General features: G+C 44.6%; 1 protein-coding gene across 1 annotated transcript in view; it reads right to left on the bottom strand.

The window, feature by feature from the left end:
- Positions 1-3354: 3354 nt before the first annotated feature.
- CDHR3 (cadherin related family member 3) overlaps positions 3355-24487 on the bottom strand; it is a 54800-nt gene continuing 33667 nt past the window's right edge. Inside the window, exons 9-19 of the mRNA XM_055590226.1 lie at positions 22408-22579; positions 21055-21157; positions 18774-18872; positions 17105-17331; positions 14967-15138; positions 13176-13426; positions 11028-11209; positions 8925-8938; positions 7320-7351; positions 5604-5652; positions 3355-3879 (exon numbers count right to left, since the gene is read on the bottom strand). Of these exons, the coding sequence (XP_055446201.1) occupies positions 3575-3879; positions 5604-5652; positions 7320-7351; positions 8925-8938; positions 11028-11209; positions 13176-13426; positions 14967-15138; positions 17105-17331; positions 18774-18872; positions 21055-21157; positions 22408-22579 (1606 nt within the window). The 3' untranslated portion in view covers positions 3355-3574. The remainder of the gene's footprint in view (positions 3880-5603; positions 5653-7319; positions 7352-8924; positions 8939-11027; positions 11210-13175; positions 13427-14966; positions 15139-17104; positions 17332-18773; positions 18873-21054; positions 21158-22407; positions 22580-24487) is intronic.

Here is a 24487-nt window from a genome sequence, read left to right as displayed (position 1 = left end):
GACTGACCTTTTCCCTGGCCTCAGAATACATCCATCCTCCACTTAAGGAAGTCACACCGGACTCAGAGCTGCCATGCAGAGGTTATAAGCAGTATGCTGTTCAGATAACCCAAGACTGGGGCCTCTCTTGGGCATCTCAAGTATTTTCTAATAAAGGCTCCCTATTAAATTTGGTTTTTTGGCCAAGCTGAGCAACATGTAGGATCTTAATTTCCTGACCAAGGATTGAACCCGTGTCCCCTGCATTAGGAATGCAAAGTCTTAACCGCTAGACCACCAGACAAGTCCCCACATTAATTTTTTTTTTAATATTTAAGTGATTCTGAAATATATCCTCTTCCAAAAAGGAAATTCCAGACTTGGGTTAATTTATCTTTCAAATACAACACTCAAGGAACCAAGAAACAGACCAGGATGGGAGTGCAAATAGAATCTTTGAGGATGGGTAACAGCAGGCTGCCTGTGGCCACAGCAGGCGGAGTGTAAGCTCCGCGAGGGCAGGGCCCTGGGGCTGCTGTGTGACAACGAGTCAACACCAGGCACACAGTGTCCGCTCCGTAAACATTTCCTGAATGGATGGCAGGTGTAAACACACACGGTAAGTTTGAAATCAGAAATGCCAAGTTTCAATAGCTATTGTTTTCTAGATTCACTCATTTGGTTGCTTTAATTTTCTCAGCCATTACAAAACACATTACACAAAAAGGCAAATTATAGATCTACAGACGTGAAGGGAAGTGAAGTCGTTCAGTCGTGTCCGACTCTTTGCGACCCCATCGACTGCAGCCTACCAGGCTTCTCCATCTACGGGATTTTCCGGGCTGGAGTGGGTTGCCATTTCCTTCTCCCTACAGACGTGAGAGAGGGCTATAAGGGGCGTAAGCATCATTGCCCAGTTTTTCTTCACACGTGCTCTGAACAAAAGGGGACAGCGATGCAGACCCCGCTTCCTACTGAACGCGAGGGAAAGCTCCAACTTCAGAATTCACCATGGGCTTCCAGATCCTTCAGTGGATCCCTCTGTGACCTGATCTCTGAACATGTTTGCTTTAATTTTTAATGACTCAGAATCAGGCAAGTCAACATTAGATACAATAAATTTGTATGTGATTAAGTCCTTGGGAAAGAAATGTGAGAGAACTTTTACATGGTTCCCAATGGAGAAGGAAATGGCAACCCACTCCAGTGTTCTTGCCTAGAGAATCCCAGGGATGGAGGAGCCTGGTGGGCTGCCGTCTATGGCGTCGCACAGAGTCAGACACAACTGACGCGACTTAGCAGCAGCAATGGGCCCTGGCTTGATTTTACTCAGGTAATTTATTTTTCAAACCTGGTTTAAATAATCTAGTCCTAGACCTGAGACTTCTAATTGCCCCTAATTGAATAGTCCAATATGCAAAAGAAAAAGGCAGTTTCTTTTGGCAGAAGTTTCCTGGTACCACTCCTGACCCATATCTTGGGCTCCTCAGTGTTCACATCTTGGGGCTTGGAAGACAACTCTTCCTGCCCATCACCAGGGAGAGAAATGACTCTTCAAGCAGACCCTGGGCTTCGAGAGGCCCCTCCCTGTGCCTAACTTAAATCTCTCTTTCTGTCCAAGGAGCACGATCCCCTCCTGCCCTGTCATCACAGGAGAAGGGAGAACAGCTGTTCACCACCCTCCTTTTAATCATCCTTAATGGGCTCGTAAACAGTTATCAGGCACCCCCTTCAGCCTTTTCGGAGCTTCATTTTACTTACATTGAGGCTGAGAGCTTCTAAGGAAGGCCTTTTACTCCGGGCTCCACAGACTTGCCTAGTCTTAAATGGGTAATCAGCCACTTCACCCACTTTAACCTCCACAAATGAGCAGCTCTGCCTTCTTTGCAAAATTTAAACCTATTCAAGGGAGTTCCCTGGCAACCAACCCTTATTAATAAATCACACTTGCTCTAGGCCAGGACGGGGCATTTTCTAAATGTTTCTTTTTCTTGAGAAGTCACACCAACGACAGCAGGCACACAATAAACAGTGCAGCTGCTCCCTCCCAAGTTCTGCATTTGCAGGATGGATCCTGGCTGCCTCGTACAGGCCATCCTGGGCCTGGGGGATTCTCATCTGTTACCCCAACCGGGCAAGTGGGTACTGCTCCAATGGACTCTCATCTAGTCCTTTCCTGTGGTCACAGCAGCTAAGGAGCAGGACATGGAGCGAAGGCGAGGATTGCTTGGCCTCTACCAGGCACACACTGAAAATTTCCATTTTCTCTTCCATCACAGGGAGGCTTTATGTTTGGGTCATTGCTTGTGCCCACGGTGAATGTCTCAGCTGTATGAATGGCTAGGGCTTCCCGTTGTGTCTCTACTCGGAGTCCTGTGGTCTCCCTCAAGAGGAGGTAGAGAAAGAGCTGGGCAGGTAGGTTGCAGGGTTGATGTTGTTTTAGCTTTGCAAAAAAGAGTGGCTTTATTTCAAGAGGAATTTTCACCAGGATGGCTAAAATGAAAAGGACTGACGACACCAAGTGTTGACCAAGGAGGAAAGCAATCAGAGCCTCCATCATTGCTGGTGGGAGTGTAAACTGGAGCCCCCAACTTCAGACTCCTCAGATTCCAGAATGGCTCTGGCCATCCCTCTCCTAGGAATAGGCTCAGAAGAAACAAGTGTTTGTGCTACCAAAAGATGTGGAAAAGGAAGTTCACTGTGCTGTAATCTATAATAGTAAAAAAAAAAAAACACACACACAAACAAAAAACGGGGAGCAGCCACCTAAATGTGAGATGGATAAATGACATGTGGTAGATTCCCTCAATGGGATAAGATATACAGTGAAGAGACCTGGATGGTTACACACAGACATGATGCTTAGTAAAAGGAGCCAGACATAAAAGAGGGTGTTCTGTGTAATCCCATTTATAGGAAATTCCAAAAAGGCAAAAGTAATTTACGACAATAAAGACCCGAATAGTGGTTGCCTCTGGCAGGAGTCTACATGGTATCAAGCTGAGCGCCTTAGATCTGTGCGTCTTATTGCTTTATCAGTTTTACCTTAATGAGAAGGAATTAAAGGTATCTAGTGTGTTTTCTTCTTTCCAGATGAACAACTTATTATTTATTCATCCTTTTTGCCCCCACTGCTCTGCCTCTTTAGAAAAAGATTAGAGGTGATTTACAATGGTGTTGAACTGTATTTATCAGTGAAGAAATCTGGGAGACACCAAAATTAAGGCAGGAAAAAAAAAAAAGGTGGAACCAGATGGGAGGGTAGCCCTCAGAATTTAGGCAGCAGGTCTCCTGCACTTCCCAAGGGTGAATGGAATGGAATGCGGCTTCCTAGAGTCAATATGAAGAAGAAACACAAGTCCACATTCAAGTTAACAGTCCAGCTGATCAGAGGCATAGATGATTGAGCAAAACCACTCCTGGGCCATCTCAGAAAAAGGCAACTCTGGAATCAAACCCATTTCTGTTTAAAGTTTGTCAAACATTCCTTCTGGGACCCTGGATCCCCTACATTTTCTGCCTCCCACTCTGCGCTCGAAGAATGTAAGGTGAAGCGGCATCCAGACAGTCAAGTTCGCTCGCTGCATTGCCTAGTTCACTTCTCTGGGTGCTGTTTGGGGGATGCCCCTCTCGTGAAGGCTGGGTTTCTGTTCTTTGGGGTGCTCGGCATGCTGTCCTGGCTCCTGGGCCCCAGGCCTGCATCCTCAGCCTGGACTTTGATGCTCAGACCATCTCTTTCCTTGTCAGTGCTCCTTGGTGTCCTGGTCCCTTCCTGAGGGACAGGTCTTCTTGGAGCAGCTCCCTGGGGGCTGGACTCTTTCCATTTTGGCATTTGGGTTAAGGAGTCTTTCCACTTTCTGGCTCCAGTTTTTGAGTTGAATTCATATATTGCCCCAGTAACTAGGGGGGAAAAGAAATACACAACCAATATATAAACAAAGGAATCCAAGTGCTTCTCTGCTCCCCACCTCCACTCAGCTCTCATCTCACCCCCAGCTAGAAAGAAGGAAAGCAGGCTTGTGAAAAACACAGACAAGCTTCAACAGCCTGCCCTTTCCAAGAGCTGAGCTACGTGGCTCTGACCACACGGGTTGCAGATCTCAATGCTTCCCTAGAAAGAAAGGTTTAAGAGAATCTCTTCCCCAGTGGCTCAGATGGTAAAGAATCTGCCTGCAGTACAGGAGACCTGGGTTCTATTCCTGGGTCGGGAAAATCCCCTAGAGAAGGACATGGCAAGCCCCTCCAATATTCTTGCCTGGAGAATCCCATGGACAGAGGAGCCTGGGGGGCTACAGTCCATGGGGTTGCAAAGGGTCAGACACGACTGAGCAATTACCACTTTCACACTTTCACAAGGTCACCTCAGTGGCAGGACTAGAGGCCACAGAAGTCCGGAACTCGATGGGAGCTTCCGATAAATTAGGTCCATTTTCTCATGGAGTTACCCATTACGTTCTGATTTGTTTGTTTAAAAAGACCCCCTGAATCCCTGCTATAAGCAGGAACCCACCAAATAAGAAAAGAAACTTTGATTTGTATTTACATTATGTTAGCAGAGATTTACAGACACAGACCTACAAATCTGGCCTCTGTTGAGATGATGCAAGGGAGCCATTTTTATCATGTCGGTGCCAGCAGACGCTAATTGGTGTTTGTTCTAGTTGGCTCATTTCTTCCTTTTTCCTTCTCTCAAAAACACAGACGCAGGAGAACAGCCTTGGCCCTTCCTGGCTTTTGCCCCAGAAGATCTAGTTTCCAGCGTGCCCCTGCTCCTGCAGCACGAGTGGCCTCTCAGGCAGAGGATCCCACCAGCACTTATGCTAATGTGGGCACATTATGGTAACAAGTACCTAATAATAGAGGGAAATTTAATTCCAGCAGCAGCAGCAGCCTCCCCTGGAGAGGAGCCATCCTCCTTCCGAGGAGGACCGAGCTGAGCCGTTCACATGTGAGGGTGGCAGGAAGCCAACACACTTGCCTCCCGAATTTGGTTTCCTTCCCTTTATTCACATCTATAATTGAGCCTTTGTAAGTGAAGGGATGTGTGTAAAGGAGCTAAATTTGGAGCTGATTTCATGGGGGTGATGAGAGCTCTGGAGGCCAGCTTTACCTTATGTTCATCTTGCCGACCAAGAAGAAATTCTTGGCCCTGATCAAGGGGAAAAAGAAGCCAAGCTTGCCATTTCTCCATCTCTCTCATTACCAACAGGATGGTGTTAGAAGCATTCAGAAAGGATAGGAGGAGTGGGGAAGAGGGTGGGGGGAGATGGAGTCCCAGTAAGCAGAAAAAAAAAGTGGGTTATTGAATTCACAAATTCCCTGAGTTGGTTTGTGATTCAGGAAAGGGAGGCTAGACAGAGGCATGGTCCTTGACGGGGGGCCTCTAGGTGGAAATCTTCTGAGGCCTCACACGTGATCATATGCTTGAGTATCAGCCAGCCAGCTCTGCTTTGAGCTGATCTCATGTTATAGGGAAGCCTGGAAGGGTCAGCATTGTGTAGGCACCACAACCAAGTGGATTGACAGACTTGAGTGAAGAGCAGGACATCAGATAGGGTCCTCCATGACTCTATCAGCCTGGAATATGAAGAGCCCACTGATAGGCAGCACTGCCATGTAATTACCTGGGTCTGTGGCTTCTCCATCAAAGACTGTGTTCATCTGGATTGTTTCCTAAGGAAAAGAGACAGTTTCAAGCACAGCTCTACACTCTTCCTTCCAGGCGAGACTGCTCTTCCTTACAGCCCAGATTCCTCACCCAGGGCCTACCTGACATTTATTTATTCCATAGGTGCTGTGCTAGGTGCAGGGGACACAGCGGTGGAGAGGCAGGGGTGGTTACTGCTTGCAGTCAAGCAGGAGCCTTTGACAAAGAGGCATTGCAATATACAGTGACGAAGACTATGATGAGAGAATATAGGATACTATGGGGTCGTTGGGCAGGGGGTGGGAAGAGGCCATTTAATGCAGACTTGGGGGTAGGAAAGCATCCTGAGTAAATTCTATCTAAGCTGCACAGAAGGAAGAGCAGAAATGCCATGCCACACTGGCCAAGGTCGACATCATCCAAGATCTGCCAGGCAGATGTTATACGCAGGACAGGCACAGAGCCAAGCCCAGTGCAACGTTGCATCTGGGGCTGGCCTGCCTCACCTAAGCCTAGGGCTCCAGGCCTTTTTCTTCCCCAGATCTGTACTCTGTGCTGCCCCCCAGGATCTGACCTCTGCCCATAGAAACACCCCCACCCCTCACATAATGCCCTTCCATGATGCCACTCTTCAGCAGGCTCACGAGGATGGTGTTTGGAGTTTAGTGGGCCTTCCACTCCTGTTTTCATCACATAAGCCATTACCTACTCACTTGCCCACAACTCCCTGCTGTGAAAAGAGAAGGAATGGCTTTCATCCATTTGATCTGCTCAGAAGCTTCACTTTTTACAGTCTTGGGAACTGATTTATTTAATCAATGAATTTCATTGTACATAGTTCTCAGTCTCTGTGTGGCATCACAATAAGATCCAGGAGACAGGGGATCACCTCTTCCTTCTGTTTGTACACAGACTGGTACTTATAAGCACTTGGGGGATGGGTCTGAAGCAGTACTTCCTCCTCGTCCCACATATCATTTCCCAAAGTCATGGGTCTTGGGTCATAACAGAGTCCTATTATCAGGGGCTGGAGAAACCTGGAGCGGTCACCTTCAAAATCTGTCACTTCCCATGGGGTGCATCAGATCAGTGAAATAAAAACAAAGAGGTCAGGTGAAGAGGCAACTCCCCAGCTATCCTGTAACGCTTTGCATTTACATGAACTCTTCACAGTTTTCACAATATTTCCCCACCTGTTATCTCATTCCACCAATGAGGAATCTAAAGCTTAAAGAGGCTGAGGGATCCCCAAGGTCAAGGTCACATGGCCAAGCAGAGAGAGCCATTCCCAACCCCATACACTACTCTTTTTCTATCACTTTTCCCACAAGGTTGTGGAAAAGCAAAGCAAAACTAAATCCCACTGAAGGCTGAAGCACCAGTTCTGGTCTTTAAGTTCCTCCCCACCTCCCCCAACTCACTCTCCTGGAGAAGTGGTGTGGATAATAAACACCACTATTCAATATTTATGAAATCCAGTTCTTCTGCAAATATATCAGCAGACAAGTTCAGTGGAGGGAACAAATTCTATCAGGAGCTCGTCACACAGCAATCAGTTCCAGTGGCCACGTATAGGCATCTCCCTGAATGATAAACACTCCCACGGGGCTGTGGCAGGGCTGCCTGGGAGGAGGACGAGAGCCTACCACCCCACCCTCCCCCCACCAGGTATCCAGGGGTCAGCTGTCCTTACCACCATGACCTCTCTCTTTGTGTTCTTCATTTCTGCAGGGAAGAGGACAGAAGTTAAGCTTCTTGGACACTAAATTGACCTTAAAATTCTACCTCCACCATGAGATCTCATCTTCTCTGAGTATTGTATTGCAGGCACAGCAAAGAATTTTCTGTCTCTAGACATGTTTGTTGACAGCCTTCCATCTTCTCAGAAACACACACACATCATATACAATTAAAACAGTTTAAAAATTCTTTTTCCATGTTATTGTTAATACTAGAAATTAGCTTTTAAATGGCTTTGTACGTGCATGCTAAGTCGCTTTAGTTGTGTCTGACTCTTTGCGACTCTATGGACTGTAGCCAGCCAGGCTCCTTTGTCCATGAGACTTTCCAGGCAGGAATACTGGAGTGGGTTGCCATGCCTTTTTCCTGGGGATCTTCCCAACCGAGGGATCAAACCCAGGTCTACCGCATTGCAGGCAGATTCTTTACCGTCTGAGCCACTAGGGAAGCCTAGTGCCACTGGGAAGCTCAAAATGGCTTTATAGGTAAATAAGAAATTTGAAGTTGCTACATTGGTTGTGTGAGGATTCTTTGCATCCTTATGCCCCTCAGGATGGGGAACACATGTATACCTGTGGCGGATTCATTTTGATATTTGGCAAAACTAATACAATTATGTAAAGTTTAAAAATAAAATAAAATTAAAAAAAAAAGTAACTAGGATGAGAGTTTGTGAAAACTCTCGTTTATTACAATGATCTCATTTGATATGATCACTAATTACTACAGTCGAATTTCTAACCCTGTTTAGACATCCCTTGTGCGTGTCAGATGCATGCACCAATGGCTGGAGTGGTCAGAACAGCCACTTATCAAAAACACTCTTTCCAGGTCTTTGCCCATCCCTCCCCATAGCTTGGATTCTCCCTGAGGCCACAGCTTTGGTGGCAATGGTGACGTCTCCTCAGATGGACCTTGCTCTATTCACCAATGCCCTGAAATCACTCAGGTCTCCCAGCGCATCTGACTGTACCCAGCCCTCATTTCTAACTAGCCTAACCTAAATAACATGAGAAAATGACCAAATCCATTACACTCTGAGAATAAAGTATCATTTATCCATAAAAAAAGAGACATTGGTCTAATATGGAGCACTAGCTGTCCCCTCCGTGTGTGGCAGTGCATAGATTCTGTGTTTAACCAACAGAGAATTCTTCATTCCTGACCTGCTTGGTGGGGAACAGACCTTTAGATGCTGATGTTGAACTGACCCGAGGAGACTCAGTAAGGAACAGGTAGGACCAAGTGAGAGATCCGAGTGGGCCAAAGGCCCCTTGCAGTCCGCCCTGCCCTCCCCTCCCTCCAGCTGCGTGTGACCTCTGTTTCATTTCATCCACAGATGATGCGGCAGAAAACCACCAAGACAGGACTGTGCCCTGATTTTCCACTAAGTTGGAGTGCTTTTATATATTAGATTGGCCGAAAAGTTCGTTTGGTTTTTTTCCACAAGATGTTACAGAAAAAAACTGATTGAACTTTTTGGCCAACCCAAGAGTACAACAGAGCCAGCAAAAAAACAACAAGAGCAACAAACAAAGGTAACTGACATCATACATACCTACTTTCTTCACCCTGTGAGGGGAGAAAGGGTGGACAAGCATTAACTCGAGAGTATTCTGCCCTGGTTTACACTTGACAACGTGGAAGCCTTTGGGCACCTATGTCCCCCAGGATTCAGAGTCTGATTAAGAGAAGGACCAGGGCTGGGGACTAAAGTGAAGACTGGATTCCCAGCCCTGCTTCATCACTATTGGGTTGGGACTAAGGAGGTTCTGAGAACTTGATGAGTTTGAAAACTACTGCTTTCTAGAACTCCAGGGACTCTATTTCCTCTGACACACTGAGGGAGGGCCATGACCCCCCGTCAGACGGCCGGGCCATTCTTCCCGGCTGGGCTTCTTCCCCAGCAGCCATCTGACCAGAAGGGGCGGCTCACCCTGGGAAGGTTCGGTGACTAGGAGTTAAATTTTGGCTTTCTGTAACATGAAGAGCTGGACGCTTGATGTTAATACCCTTCCCATAACAATCTTGAATTCTGTAGTTCTCTGACCTTAATTTTATTCTTTGTTACTGGACAAATGTTGGTTGCCTTATGATACAACAAATTGCCAGAGAGGCCAGGTCTGAATCTGAATCGCCAGCTAGTTTTTCCTTTTTAAGTCAACCTTGTTGAAAACAATATTTCAAATGTAAATGAAAGCAACTAGGTTCAAGGTGCACATTTAACCATAAATTGCATGTGAGTTGCAGTGTCTACGGGATTACTTCCTTTAAGAACTTCTGCCCAAATCCCATTGCAGAGCACCACCATTCTTACAAGCTTAAGCATCACTCTTTTGGAGCCAGTTTTATTTTTTTCTCAAATCAATTTGTGAGTACAGTCCAAATAAAAATGCCTTTTTTAATTTCAGCAGATACTCAGGGATTTCTTACCTTGAAGTCAAGGTTGCCAATAGCAACAAATGTCCCCAATAAATATGGCAAAATGCAATGCACATCTTTATGCTAATACCTTATACTTTTATACAGTCTTTCATCCATAGACTTAAAATTATTTGACAGTACTAGTTAATCTTCAAAATACCTTTAAAAGATGCATGTATCTTATCACCCCTTCTTTTTGCCAGTGAGAAATTCCAAAATTGGAGGTTCCAATACCACAAGATACTTGAGTGTAGAGCTAAACTTGGAATCTGAAGTCCTGTACTCACTGGGACTCAGCCATGAAAAATCATGCAACAAGATTTTAAAAACGTGTGTATTATGCATTTACTCGACATCAGGAACAGTGCTAAGTGCTTCCTTTGCATTTGCTCATTTAATTGTTTGGTTTTCAAATAAAGAAATTGAGATTCACAGAGGTTGTCATTGCTTAAAACCATGTACCCAGAAAATGGTAGAGCCAAGATTTGAACCCTAGCCTTATGTGACTCCAAAGCACAGGCTGAGAAACACTCGTGTTCTCATTGTAAGAGCTACTGAGACTCAAGAAACTGGCTCTGGAGAATCTTATAACAATTCAATGCTTTCTGCACTTCACTCTAGTACCTCCCTTTAGCTGGTAATAGACACTCTGTAGAGCATCACTGAAAGAGGCATATTAGTGAGCAGGTGAGGATCCAAGGGAGAAGAAGCTGACCTGCATTTACAGCCCTCGAGAGGGAGGGATCAGGGCCATGTGCAAAAGAAAAATGATTATTTAGTCACACCAAAGCCCAGTTGAGTCACTGGAGCCAAAAGTTTAATTCCCTTATTAGTTTCTCATGCTTCCTCTAATTCCGTCCCATTCTTTAAATATTCCACAAATAACAGCACAGCATATTCCACTGCTACTCATGACTGGCCTTGTTTCTGAAGCTTTTATCCAGGGCAAGGTTACCAAGAAGTTGAAACCCCAATCTCACTGAGAACACATCAAGGACAGGCAGGTGCCAGGGAAAAGCGAAGGAAGGGTTTTCGGGTCTGGTTTGGTGAAGGAGGTCCACCAGGACAAGGAGAGCTGGATGCCTTCCCCATATCTTTGTTTGCTTCCTTCATTCCAGACACCCTCTCTACCCTGTGGAGAAATCTGAACTGTCTACCTTTTCTTCTCCAGACATCACCAGAAGCAGCGTCCTCTGAAAGGAAATGATGGGAGGAACCCAGCCCACTGGCAACTTACAGAGGTTTCTTGTGCTTTTCAGCCTTGCAGGGACAGTGTCTGTGAATGGCTTTGGCCAGCAGGACGATCATGGACACCAGGAGACCCAGAAGCAACATGGAGCCCAAAGTGATGACAAAAGGCACATACCAGGCAGATGGAGAATACACGTTCTTCCTCAGGATCTGGTAGGTGATCCTTGGCTTGAATGATAGAAGTAGGAGAGTGAGTGGGGGCTGGTGGTGTCTTTGACTTCAGCACCCTCTCATGTTGGGTGGCTGAGTGTTCATTCTGCTCTTTGTTCTTGCTCTAAATATCTGATATCTGTGTGCTCATCATTCTAGCTGCTTTAACCCATCACCTTATTTATAGTCTTGCCATACATCATCCAAGGAAATGGCAATCCACTTCAGTATTCTTGCCTGGAAAATCCTATGGACAGAGGAGCCTGGAGGGCTATAGCCCATGGGGTCGCTAGAGTCAAACATGACTTAGCAACTAAACCACCATACATCATCCATTAGACCAAAGTCCAGAAAATGTAGGGAACTGGGAAGCAACTCTAGGCTTAATTTCATTCACTCTCTTCCCCTTTCCCAAAGATAAAAATTCCATTGGCATTTTTTTCCCTCCCAAATCATGGCATAATCTAGGGACTAATATAGCCATTGTCTTTCACTGGAAAGGCGTGAGCCATGAAAGTTTTTGTTTTTTTTTTAATACTTTGTAGGCTTCTCAGTGTTCACTCACTACCAGCTGCATTGCCAGCTGAGCAGGCTGTTATCACAGTGAGACCTCAAGTTCAGTGTTTGCTTCCCAGAGAGGGAGACAGATAACAAACAAGTTATAGAGATTTCCAGATGGGGGATGTCACAACTGGGTTGTGTAATAAGTCCCAGAAAGATGGAGGTTCCTTATTCAGAGGCACCAACTGGCTCCTACCATCACTGAAAGCCCTTGAGGACACCTAATGCCTCCATTCATTGGAAGGAGAGGAGAGGAACATTGAGCAGCTCTTGGTAAGACTTTGAGAAGCAGAATTTGAACACCTATCATAGGTTGCTTTCTGAGGTTCTGATTCCTTCTGTGTACTCCAATTGTGGGGCTGCTTGCCAGGGGACAACTTTTACTAGGAGCAGGAGGAAAGGGAACAAAAGAGTCTGTATGAATAGAAGCCAGTTGATCAAGGAGTCAGGGGAGATAATCCTCTTGTCAGAGTCTAAGACTCTCCCCTCCTTTATCATACTGATTCTATTGTGGCACCTGCTTATTTTCTTCCTACTGTTTAGGACAATTTGTAGTTAGTTTATTAATTTGCATCCCTGCTTGTAATCTGTCTCCCCCTCTAAATCAGAGGTGCTCAAACTTTGGTGCAATCTAAAGTCTTATTGAAAACACAGATTTCTGGACTCCATCTGCAGAGTTTCTCATCCAGTATACCTGAGGATGTGAAATTCCAGGTTTCAGCATTCTTCCCTGGAGGTCATAGTGATGATCATGGTCGGGAGAGGTATAACTTTAATGTTCTGGGGTGAGCTGAAGAATTTGGTCTTCTAACAAATTTTCAGGTGATGGTGATATTGCTAGCCTGGGGACTACACTCAGAACCACTGACCTCTACTAGTAATATAAGCTCCACGAGAGCAGAGATCATTTTTTACTTATTTACCAAAGTGCTTGGTGTATTATAGGTATTATCATATCTGCAGATTGAATGAATGGATTTTTTTTGGAGTGGGGGTGGGGAGTAGAGTACAGTTTGGCAAATAATGACTCTTCAAAAGAAGTAGAGAAGAGCATCTGGCAGCTTAGCTGCTCTCGTGGACAATGATTCGCAATGGCTCTTAGGAGCAAGCAGAGGGGCTTGTGAAGGCAGCATGTCCATGAATATTGGCTCCTTTGTCACAGGACTCTGGATGGTCAATACCTGATCTTTCACAAGTCTGCATAAATTAGGAAAAGTTAATGGTGCTATAAGCCCAAGGTCTCACCCAGATCTTTTTCTACCATCCAGTGACTAATCCTATCCAATCCATGGTTGGTGGTCCTGTCAGTATCCTAACACTTCAACTCTTTTCAGTCCATCCCATATTTTTCCTAGGTCAGAGGGCCCCACCAATATCAATCACAGGGGATGTATCTGAGAAGTCCAGCTCCCAGAGCCCTTACCTTGGGAGTTGTGGTGATAATCGTGGTTGGGTGAGGAATTACACTAATACTCAGTGTCACGGTCCCGGTTTCAACAAGAGCCCCAGCTCTCTTCCTGCCGGACAGCAAGTTGTCATCGGTTATGTAGACAAGCAGTTTGTAGTTCCAGATCTTATCTAGCCCACTAGCATAGTCAAAGCGAGCCGCCAGGATCAGGCTTGTCACATTGGACCCAGCGTTGGGAGAGAATGTGAAATGACTGTTGATGTTGCCTAAATGAGATTTGATGCAAGGATTTTGGGAAAAGGAAGAAAAAAGCATGAGAAATAAAGGTTTAAAAGAAAACCCCATCCAGTCTTTTTCCTTAAACATCCACACCGCAGATGTAGATTGTTTCTGATGTACTAGGGTGGGGTCAATGATAGAATATGATCCTTAACTGCTCCAGAGATTTCATGAGTGAAATCTGGTTGTGTTGCTCACAACCAGCGTGGCTGCAGTGAAAACAAGAGCAGAAAAGGGCACCGGCACATGCATCTCAGGAGAATGGCCGCCGTGCTGCTGAGCGTCAGGCAGAAACCTAACAGTCCTGGTGCGGTCAGTGACACTGTCGGCATTCATTTAGTAACCATGTGTAACTCATGCTCAGACCAATCAGTGGGCAGCAAGAAGGAAGGGGGGCCACGGTCCCTAGCCATAGGCCAAATTCACTCCACGCCTTTCATGGAACGGGCTGGTCACACCGGTGACAGATGACCCTGAAATCCCCAAAAGGAAGGTACCGCCTGCTCAGGCAGGGACTGCAGTCCCCATATCTGCCTCCCTCCACCCTCCCTTGGTGAGGGCCGCAGGCTCACAGTTTCAGGAGCCCAGAGCAGAGAGGCTGCCCCTCCCAAGCAGCCCTTGCTCATTCCTCCGGTGGCTCCAGACTCGTTACCGACTGAAAACCAGTAAATGGAGCAAGGGATGATGCAATTGTTACTCCCTTAGCAGTGAAGTGCCCTGTTGTAAAGACCTGGAGGGTTCTCAGTATGGATTATTTCTATCTCTGGCAGTTGCAGTTGCTGTCTCCAGGCAGGCTCTGCCCCTGGTGACACAGCCTGCTCGAGAGGCTTCCTGCTGCTTGAGTTCCTGCTCTGCCAGGGCTCAGCGGGTGGCCGAGCTGGATTTTTACTCTCTAACGTGAAATTGCTCTGCTTGTTTGGGTTTAAATCTCTGGCCCCAGCACTTCATTAGATGAGCTATTTTGGTCTCATTTCCATTGAGGGGTGCTCTTTTTTCTCTCTCCCACAATGGTATATTTTTAAAGAGAGAAAATGAATGGAGCAGAAGAGAATTCCTGAGGACACGTTTCAAAATGCATTTAATCTATTTCATCTATTATTATCCAGAGAGAGGTTTGGGATCCCCTGCCCCCACTACAAGCTTGCAGCAAAAGAGCTGGGGGAGGAGTTGAACTAAAATATTTTTTTAACTACACTAATCTGATTCATGAATCACGAGACAGGCTGGGAATGGGAGGGTGGGGAGTCACCATCAAAGGGATTCACCTTTCCTTGGGCCTTTGGGCAGCTAAGTATGGGAGTCTGGGACGAATTAGGTGAGAAGGGGGAACCAAGGCAGGAAAGAGGGGTTCCAGAACCATTAGACCCCTCATCCCTGCTTGCCTCATTCAAGACAGCCCACGCCTCACACGGTGCCAGATCAGTATGTGAACTCTGACTCCCACCCCTTCTACCTAAACAGCTGCTGCAGCCTCCAACACCAGGAGCCCTCAGCAAGGATCCAGGAACACTGACATCAATATCATACCTGCGCCAATGGAGTAACGAAAAGACCTAGGGCTGGAATCAAGGTCAGTACATGTGAGCTTGAAGTTGTGAATATTTGTGCCAACTTTCAGATCCACTGGGATGGCCAGGAAATATGAGTTTGGGGTACAAATTGGTTTTTCATCATTTTCTTCAATGATGTTCACAGTAACCTAGAGCAGCAAGAAAGTGGCCTTGTGAAGTAGTTATCATTTAGTCCTTACTGTGTACTGGGCTGTGTGCTTTTTGTGAATTAGTGAGGTTTAACCTCACCCAAGATAGATAATATGATTATTCCCACTTTATAGATGGGGCAACTGAGGCTTAGGGAGATTAGGTAATTGACCTAAGGCTATTCATTCAGTTGGTGAGTGGTGGAACTGCGATTTGAACTCAGGTCTACCTTACTCCAAGTCCTGTGTTATTAACTTTATCATGTATATGTATGTGTACATGCATGTGTGATAATATACATAATAATGTATTTCCACACCCCTCACACACATGCATCTAGACACATGCACTCATCCCCAGATGATGCTGAGTTGTTTTTTCAGTAACAATGATGGATCTGTGGTGACCCTCCTATGCTTCCTTGCTTGCTACCTCTCTGAGTTGGAAGTTCTATCTTTAACTTTAGAAGATAAAGCAATGGCTCTCAACACTGGTTCCACTTGTCTGGCCCACTCCAAACCAAATGAATTAGACTCTCTGGAAGTTGGTGCCCAGGTACCAACTGTTTTTTACATTCCCCAGCTGATTCTAACAGGCAATCAGGGTTGAGAACCACTGGGATAGAAGGAGGCGCCCCGGCTTAGCCAGGCTCTCATCTGTAACCCAGGCTATCAGCACCACACTGAGCTGGTGGTGCTGGCAGGCCACAAGCAGGGGCCAGCCTGTTCTCTTTCATCACCGTCTTTTATGCCTGGTGAGTTGGAATATGGACTGGGATGCCTGCCAGCACAGAACATTGAATGTCAGCCCTGAAAGGGACTTATGTGATCATCACCCTTTTAAAAAGCTTATGAATTTTTGAGTCGTATTCATTCTACCTTTGAAATTTGGGGATTTCAGTTATTCTGGAGCCTGGCAATAAATTGAAATGTTCTCTCTAGTTAGCTCCCAAAGTGGACTCCATTCATTCCTCTCAAAAACCCAACCTAACAAACACAACAATTACCTTCAACTAAGCACATCTTTTCCTTAGCTAGCAACGCTGAGCCTCACACATCGTTAAAAACATTGTCCCACTAATTCAAAGCAAGTCATCAGAGGAACTGGACTATTCAGGCACTGGGTTATGAGGTGATTCTCCAGGTGAGAGAGAGAAATCAGGGTACAAAGATAAGCATTGCTCAGACCCCCTTGGAAAATTGGGATCAAAGTTGAGAAATGAACTCTGCCTCCTGACTCTGAACCAGTCATTCTCTCTATCACACAGGGATGCCTGCTGCTAGCTGAGTTCATTTTGCCTTATGCTTTTTCACTTTATTAACAAGAAAGACCAAGAAATATTTCCCTCTTTGTGGCCTTCATATTATCCTCAAATAGTCCTAAACACTGTTAGCACAGATCACTTAAACCCAGGCTCCTCAAAGTATGGCTGTGGACTAGCTGCATAGGTACCACTTGGAAGCATGTCAGAAATATAGGTTCTCAGGCCCTACTCAGACCTCCTGACTCAGAAATGCATGTAACCAGATTCTCAACATCAGGGGTGGCAAAGCAATATAGCCCCATGTCTAGCCAGATAGTTTTTTTTAAGACCTAGCTTACCTGCTATGATGGGGGTGGGGTAGGAATAGGGGAAAACTTCGAATACTTGGGGGTGATGCACAGCACCAGCCCACCACAAAAGCAAGGGGAGATTTAAGAGCAACAGAAGGAAGCTTGTCCCCCGGGGCAGCCTTCCATCTCGGTGCTTCTCCCAGTACACACAAACATGGGCTTACAGATGTCAATCTTTATTTCCTGGCACTCCTGTGTGTGTCTGATTGTGCTGAGTGGGATACCATTAGCCATTTCCTGCAGGAGGTGCCCTTTTAAGATTCTTTATTGCTACAACCACACCTGGAGGGTGCCAGGGAGACCCAAAGTCAACCACTTGGGCGCATGTGAATGCACCACATCCCCACTCACAGTGACTGAGCTGCTGTCCTCGCTGTTGGTGGCCTGGATTCTGAGAATATAGACAGGGATTGTTTCATAGTCTGCTTTAGTCACCAGCTGGAGTTCTCCCGTTTGGGGATTAATCCAAAATATATTTGGGTACTGCTGGCTGGCCCCTCCAGCAGAGATGGAGTATGTGATGCGGCTCTGGGGGAAGTCTTTATCTGTCGCTTGCACTCGTCCAACCTGGGTTCTAGCTGGAAGAATAAAGTACCTGTGATTACTCCTGAGAATAATATCTGAGATTAGTCCTGCTTCGGGGGTGAGAGGAGGAACCAGGAGCAGACATTCTCAGTGCCATGGGCCGACAGACTTTTGGAGGCCTCTTTGCTGTTCAAACTCTGTGTGTTTTACATCTTCAATTCTATTACATTCAAATTACGTTAATGACACCCACTAGGAAACTGACCATGTGATCCAAGCAATACTGTGAAGTGTAAAAGACAATTCATGCCTTTATATAGACTCCAAGTATGCCAATTATTATATGATCATAACACTGGAAAGAACATCCTCCCATATACATCTTTTTGCAGCAGTGTTGTCTTTTTTATTTTTCAGATTTTTCTCTAATGAGCCTGGGGTGCTCTTATAAGCAAAATAAAAACTAATTTTTAAGGGTTTAGCCACAGGATGATTAGGATATTTTTGATTTTTAAATCCTGTTCCATTTGGCTTATTTTACAAGTCTTGTTGGTGGGGCTGCTTGAATCCTGTCTTGCTTGTTTTGTAGAAGTTCTTCCTCATAAATTACACTCCTCAAGGGCAGAATTTGCTTTTATTCAAATTCATAGGCTGGCACTATGTGCTTGACTCAAAACAGGTGATTAACAATTGTATCAGGATCTATAAATTCATAAAAAGCCCATTCCTGTTGCATTTGTTATTCACTGGGTAAGGCATAAGGAACTAAAAGCATTTTCTTGAGACCTGCTGTTTGTGTTTTGTTTAAAATGTAATATCAGGAAATGGAGCTCATCATAAAGAGAGAGAATGAAATGAAGAAGAGATGATTTTAGAGGCAGAGTTTTGGGTTTGTTTGGTTTTTAGTACAGAAGTAGCCACAATCAAAGGCTGTAATAAACTCTGATTATTGTAGAGTTAACAGTGTTCTCTTCAAACTGGGAGAGACAGGGAGAAACTCAGCCTGATTGGAAGGAGCCTGCAGAAATCGAGTCCTAAAGGGTGGGAAATAGAGGCCTCCAGGGAATCCTGTGATGGAGAGATAAAGCATCTTTATTTTGTTTGTAAATGAGAGAAATCTAGAAATGGGAAGCCTTCTATTTTTAAATCTCAATTCTGAGTGAGCTGGATAAAAATCACAATGGAGACCAAGGGAAAACTCGGGCTGCAAAAAGAGAGGATTAGCAGAATCAGGCACCCAGACAAAGAGGCAATCAGGGGGTTCAGAGAAATGCAGTTTAGTCAACAGTTTTTAAAATCTAGATTTCACTTGAAGGGCTCCTCCACAGTGAGGACAATTTTAAAAGAAGTAAGAGATGCAGTAAACAGGAATCAGCGGTGATTTGCTGTGCATAATACCACCAGGGCCTCTGGCAGGGAGCCTCCCTCTGCCCAAGTGCCTCCATATGAACGGGTCCCTCAAGGGCCCTGCAGTCCTGTCTTGTAGGTTACTTACGTGGGCTCAGTTCTGACACGGCAAATGCATAGGACGGACTATCAAAGACAAGCGGAAACTCATTTTCTGGGCTTGTTAAGATATAAATGTAGATGTTATCTATAAGTGGAAATAGGAAAAACATTAAATCACAATACAGGCATCCCTCGATCTGTTGCACTTTATTGTAGTTTGCAGATAACTGCATTTTTTGCAAACTGAAGATTGTGGCAACCCTGTGTCAAGCAAGTTGAAAAATATGGCACTATTTTTCCAACAGCATTTGCTCACTTTTGTGTCTCTGTGTCACATTTTGGTGTTTCTTGCAGTATTTCAAACTTCTTTGTCATTATTATATTGTTATGGTAATCTGTGATCAATTGACTTTGATGTTACCATTGCAAAAAGATTATGACTCACTAAAGGCTCAGGTGATGGTTAGCATTTTTAAACAATAAAGTGTTTTTAATTAAAGTATGTTCATTACTTAAAATTTTTTATTATTATTATTTTGGCTGTGCCATGCAGCTTATGGGATCTTAGTTCCCCAACTAGGGGTCAAACTCATGCCCCGTGGACTGGAGGTGCAGAGTCTTAACCATCTGACCCCCAGGGAAACCCCTGTACAGTATTTTTTCAGACGTAAAGCTATTGCACACTTAACACACTACAGCATAGTGTAAATATAACTTTTATATGCACTGGGAAACCAAAAAAATTCATGTGACCCACTCTATTGCTTTGTGCCAGGTCAGAGAGTTTGAATGGGAACTTGACAACTATGAGGAGACACAGATATGGGGCTTTAAGTAAGGAAGTAATACGATGACATTTGTGTTTCCTGAAAATCACTGTCAGAAATGTGATGGGTTTGTAGTAGAGCCTGAAGTCAGGTAGGTTGATTCCTCCAGTTCCATTCTTCTTTCTCAAAATCGCTTTGGCTATTCGAGGTTTTTTGTTTTTCCATACAAATTGTGAAATTATTTGTTCTAGCTTTGTGAAGAATGCTGTTGGTAGCTTGATAGGGATTGCATTGAATCTATAGATTGCTTTGGGTAGTATACTCATTTTCACTATATTGATTCTTCCAATCCATGAACATGGTATACTTCTCCATCTGTTAGTGTCCTCTTTGATTTCTTTCACCAGTGTTTTATAGTTTTCTATATATAGGTCTTTAGTTTCTTTAGGTAGATATATTCCTAAGTATTTTATTCTTTCCGTTGCAATGGTGAATGGAATTGTTTCCTTAATTTCTCTTTTTGTTTTCTCATTATTAGTGTATAGGAATGCAAGGGATTTCTGGGTGTTGATTTTATATCCTGCAACTTTACTATAGTCATTGATTAGTTCTAGTAATTTTCTGGTGGAGTCTTTAGGGTTTTCTATGTAGAGGATCATGTCATCTGCAAACAGTGAAAGCTTTACTTCTTCTTTTCCAATTTGGATTCCTTTTATTTCTTTGTCTGTTCTGATTGCTGTGGCCAAAACTTCCAAAACTATGTTGAATAGTAATGGTGAAAGTGGGCACCCTTGTCTTGTTCCTGACTTTAGAGGAAATGCTTTCAATTTTTCACCATTGAGGATAATGTTTGCTGTGCGTTTGTCATATATAGCTTTTATTATGTTGAGGTATGTTCCTTCTATTCCTGCTTTCTGGAGAGTTTTGATCATAAATGGATGTTGAATTTTGTCAAAGGCTTTCTCTGCATCTATTGAGATAATCATATGGTTTTTATTTTTCAATTTGTTAATGTGGTGTATTACATTGATTGATTTGCGGATATTGAAGAATCCTTGCCTCCCTGGGATAAAGCCCACTTGGTCATGGTGTATGATCTTTTTGATATTTGGCAAAACTAATACAGTTATGTAAAGTTTAAAAATAAAATAAAATCTAAAAAAAAAAAAAAAAAAGAAATGTGATGGGTGCATTGGAAATGGGCAAGACTAAAGGTGGGCAGAAAGACTCTTAAAGACTTTTAGCATTGTAAGTCAGCTAAGAAGGGGAGGTTCTGCATTAGAGCAGTACTAGTAGGGTGGGGCTGGGGTACAGTGGAGGGGGAGGCACTGGGTCTTTGAGATTTTAGTAGGTGACACAGAAGAAAGGATTTGGAGACTGATTAACTGTTCTTGGTGAAGGACAAGAGGAGACTGGTCTGACTCTCAAGAGTCGGGGGTGTTGGAAGTCTCCTTTTGAATACCAATACATCCCCAGCCCAGGACCGAGCATGGTCTAGCACAGTTTAGTCACTGCAATTTAAGGAAAATGCTTTATGAAATAAGTCAAAATGATACTTGCTTTTATAGTAAGGAGCAGCAACATCCTGTACCTGAATTATCATGGTGTATTTATTGCCAGCTGCTAGATTACTTGGATTTTCATAATCTAGATCACCAATCAACTAGATTAAAACAGAGAGATCGGTTTACACAGAATAAACAATCCTTTTAATTGAACTGACATTTTCATATATTGTTGGTGTACATGTAAATTGCAAAACCTTTCTGAAAAGTATTTTGCCCATAGAAGGAGCTTTAAAAAGTTATGTCCATACCCTTACTCACTACTAGAGGACTTATTTGATAGGATTTATCAAGAGACAGAATCTATGTTTAAAGATGTTCATCAAGCACTATTGTCCAGCATAGGCTCAAGGCTTCAAGTAAGTTGAAGAGAAACATGATACAGAATCCTACATGCAGGGCTATTTCCATCATTTAGAATATTTATGGATATATGTATAGACTATATATAAAATTTATGCACAGGGAAGCAGACAAGAAGGAAACATATCAACATGTTAGTAGTGCTTATTACTGAATAGTAATGCTTTCCTGTGTTTCCTAGTATAGTAAACATGTATTAATTTCTTAAACAGAAAAATATAGCAGTTATTTTTATTTGATGTGATGAATAAAATTGGTATAACTCTTGAGGATGGGAAGTGAAGAAGGGGGTAGATGAGATGATGGCTGGTGGGCTGCTTGTTCTTCCTGAGGCTTTATCTCTGGTGCAAAGACCACCTCCCCCATCAAGACCACTCCCTTTAAGACTCCCACCTCCCCTGTCCTTCTATCTTTCTCCTTCTTTGTCCCCACAACCGTTCGGTGGGAACCTTGTTGTGAAAGATCTCACACAGCTCACTGAGACCCGCCTTTCATGCCCATGTTCTTCCATTTCTGTGTTGGCCCCCGTGGAGATACTCCTCTTTTTCTTATCCTCCTTTGGGTCTCCCATGGTCCTACAGTGTGGAATTTAGCAAGACACACTCATGACCCCAGGCCCTGCTCTCTCTCAACTCACATCGCTATGGCCAGGAAGGAGCCCTGAAACAAGAGTGCTTGAGCCCAGAGGAAACAGAGGTGACTGTGGAGGCAGCTAACCAGACGCACAGGCGGCCAACTGCGAGCCATGCAAGAGAGAATCCAACCCCTAGCACCCCAGGCATAACCATGCATAACAAACAATTCCTGGAACTTGGGTAAAATAAGGAACAAATGGGGAAAACAGAGTCACTATCAGTTTGTCAGTTACAGTCGGTCGGAGAGGAAGTTACCTCGGAAATTTCTCTCAGTGGGGCAGCAGGAGCACTACGCATGTTAGACCAACCTCCCCAGTGCCCTCTCGATGATGCAATGCCCATTAACTGACCACGATTTTCCCAGAGCCAGCTGGATCCTGTAGAAACCTGCTGCCTCTCCCCACTCCAGATGGCGTGGTGAAGTTGAATCGGTTGTTTGGTGCTTCGCTGTCATCATCAAAGCAGAACTTGTTCAGGTCCAGAAGCAACGTCCCCCTGGCTGCTCTCTCAGGCACCATAATGCTGGCAAAAAGACACGATTCAATATTTTCCCCAACAAATGGTGACTGAGTGTTCCTTCTAACATAGGCCTTAGGCTAGACAGCCTGACTTTCATTTCAACTGAAAGCAAGTCTGTGGTTAAGGCACTACCAGCCCAACTGGTGTCCCTGCTCTGCCCTTGCCTCCTTTCAGAAGATTCTTAGCACAGCAGCCAGAGGGAGCCTGTGATAAGTGTTGTCAGATCATGCCCCTTCTCTGCTCCTAAATCCCAAAAGGCTCCTTATTTCACTCCAAGCCCTAACTCCGATCTATAGCATCTTTCATGATGTGTACCCGCCACTCACCCCTACCCCTTACCTGTCTGAGCTCATCTACTAACTCTTCTTGTTCATTGTCCTTCTGCCCTGGCCTCCCTATGCTCCTGGACACTTCCTGGGCCCTGGCCTCAGGGCCACTGCAGCTACTGTGCAATGCTCCTCCCACAAATGTACACACTGCTTGCTCTTTCTCTTTCTTTAGTCTTGAATCAAATGGCACCTTTTCAGGAGGCTCCCTGGCTACCCCATCTAGAATGTCAACGCCCCTTGCCCATTGCTCCCTCTCCCCTTCCCTGCTTTACGTTTAAAGCTTGGCACTTCTCTTTTTTCAATACATTTATATAGTTTACTTACTTATCCTGTCTATTACCTGTCCCGTTCCCCCAACCCCTGGCTCCAAGAATGTAAGCTCCACAAGGGTGAAGATCTTTATCTGCTTTGTTCTTGGCATGCTCAGGAAATACTTGTTGAATGAATGAATGGTAGCTTATGGGACTAGTATAGGAGTGAAGAAGAATATAAGAGAAATATAAATTCTGTCCCTGCCTGCAAGAGTTGATAATCTGATTGGAGGAGATCCCTGTACCCCTACACCCCTCCACACCCATGCTTAGAAGATTAGAAATTCCTCTACTTGTGTTCTCATGACTTCAAAGGCATAGAAGGTCCTCCTGACACCTTAGCATCATTCATTCAATAGGGCTTATTAAGGGTGGAATTCTGGGTCCCAATCTCAGTTCACTCCTGGAGTGAGGCAAATATTAATAACACGCAAATGAGTAAAGCTGCCACCAAACTCAGAGCCGTCTGGTCAAACCCAGCTTGGAGTGGAAGACTCCAAGGAAGTGTGGTTAACACCTCCAGGCTTCAGTTCATTGAGTGTCTTTATGTGTCTCCAGGTTTCAGTTTTTCCCTCTGGAAAATGGACTTGTCAGTTAGCTTCTGCTACAAAACAAACCAGCCCAAAACCTAGGGGCTTAAAACAATGGGCACTTATTCTTTCTTATAACACTATTGGTTATCCATTTGCTTTTGGTTCTAGTCCTGCTTGGCTGGTCTCTCCAGTCACTGATGGCTGGCTGGGGGCTGATGCTCCCAGGAAGCCTCCCTCACACCTCTGGTGGGAAGGTGGTTTGTATTGTCTCATCCTCCAGGAGGCTAGGCTGGGCTCTTCTCATGGAGATCTCAGGAAGTGCTCCTTCCAAAAGTTGCAAGTGAGGGCAAGTCCCAATGCTAACACTTTTCAAGCCCCTTCCGTGCCATGTTTGTGAATGTTCTGATGGCCAAAGCAATTCACCTAGTTAAGTCCAGATTCAAGGAGTAGAAGGAGATACCCATCTTTCAGAGGGAGGAATGGCAAAATCACACTGCAAAACAGCCTGTGTATAGGCAGAGAGGAATTTGTATGAGTGCTGTTTCTTTTTCTTTCTTTCTTTTCTTTTTTTGTACCTACCACAATCGTGTTTTGCCTTGGGCAGAATTTCTTACAAAAATATATTGTGGCTGTCATGAGAATGTGCCTGGAAGACTTTCAGCTGAGGGAACATAATGGACCACAGATCCCAGCTGCTGGGCTCTAAAACCCATTGCTGGATTTGCAGTGAGGTCATGT

This window comes from Bubalus kerabau, chromosome 8 (assembly GCF_029407905.1).
Source record: "Bubalus kerabau isolate K-KA32 ecotype Philippines breed swamp buffalo chromosome 8, PCC_UOA_SB_1v2, whole genome shotgun sequence".
Classification (NCBI taxonomy): Eukaryota; Metazoa; Chordata; class Mammalia; order Artiodactyla; family Bovidae; genus Bubalus; species Bubalus kerabau.
Note: the sequence above shows the minus strand (reverse complement) of the source record. Positions and strands in the feature narration are given on the sequence as shown.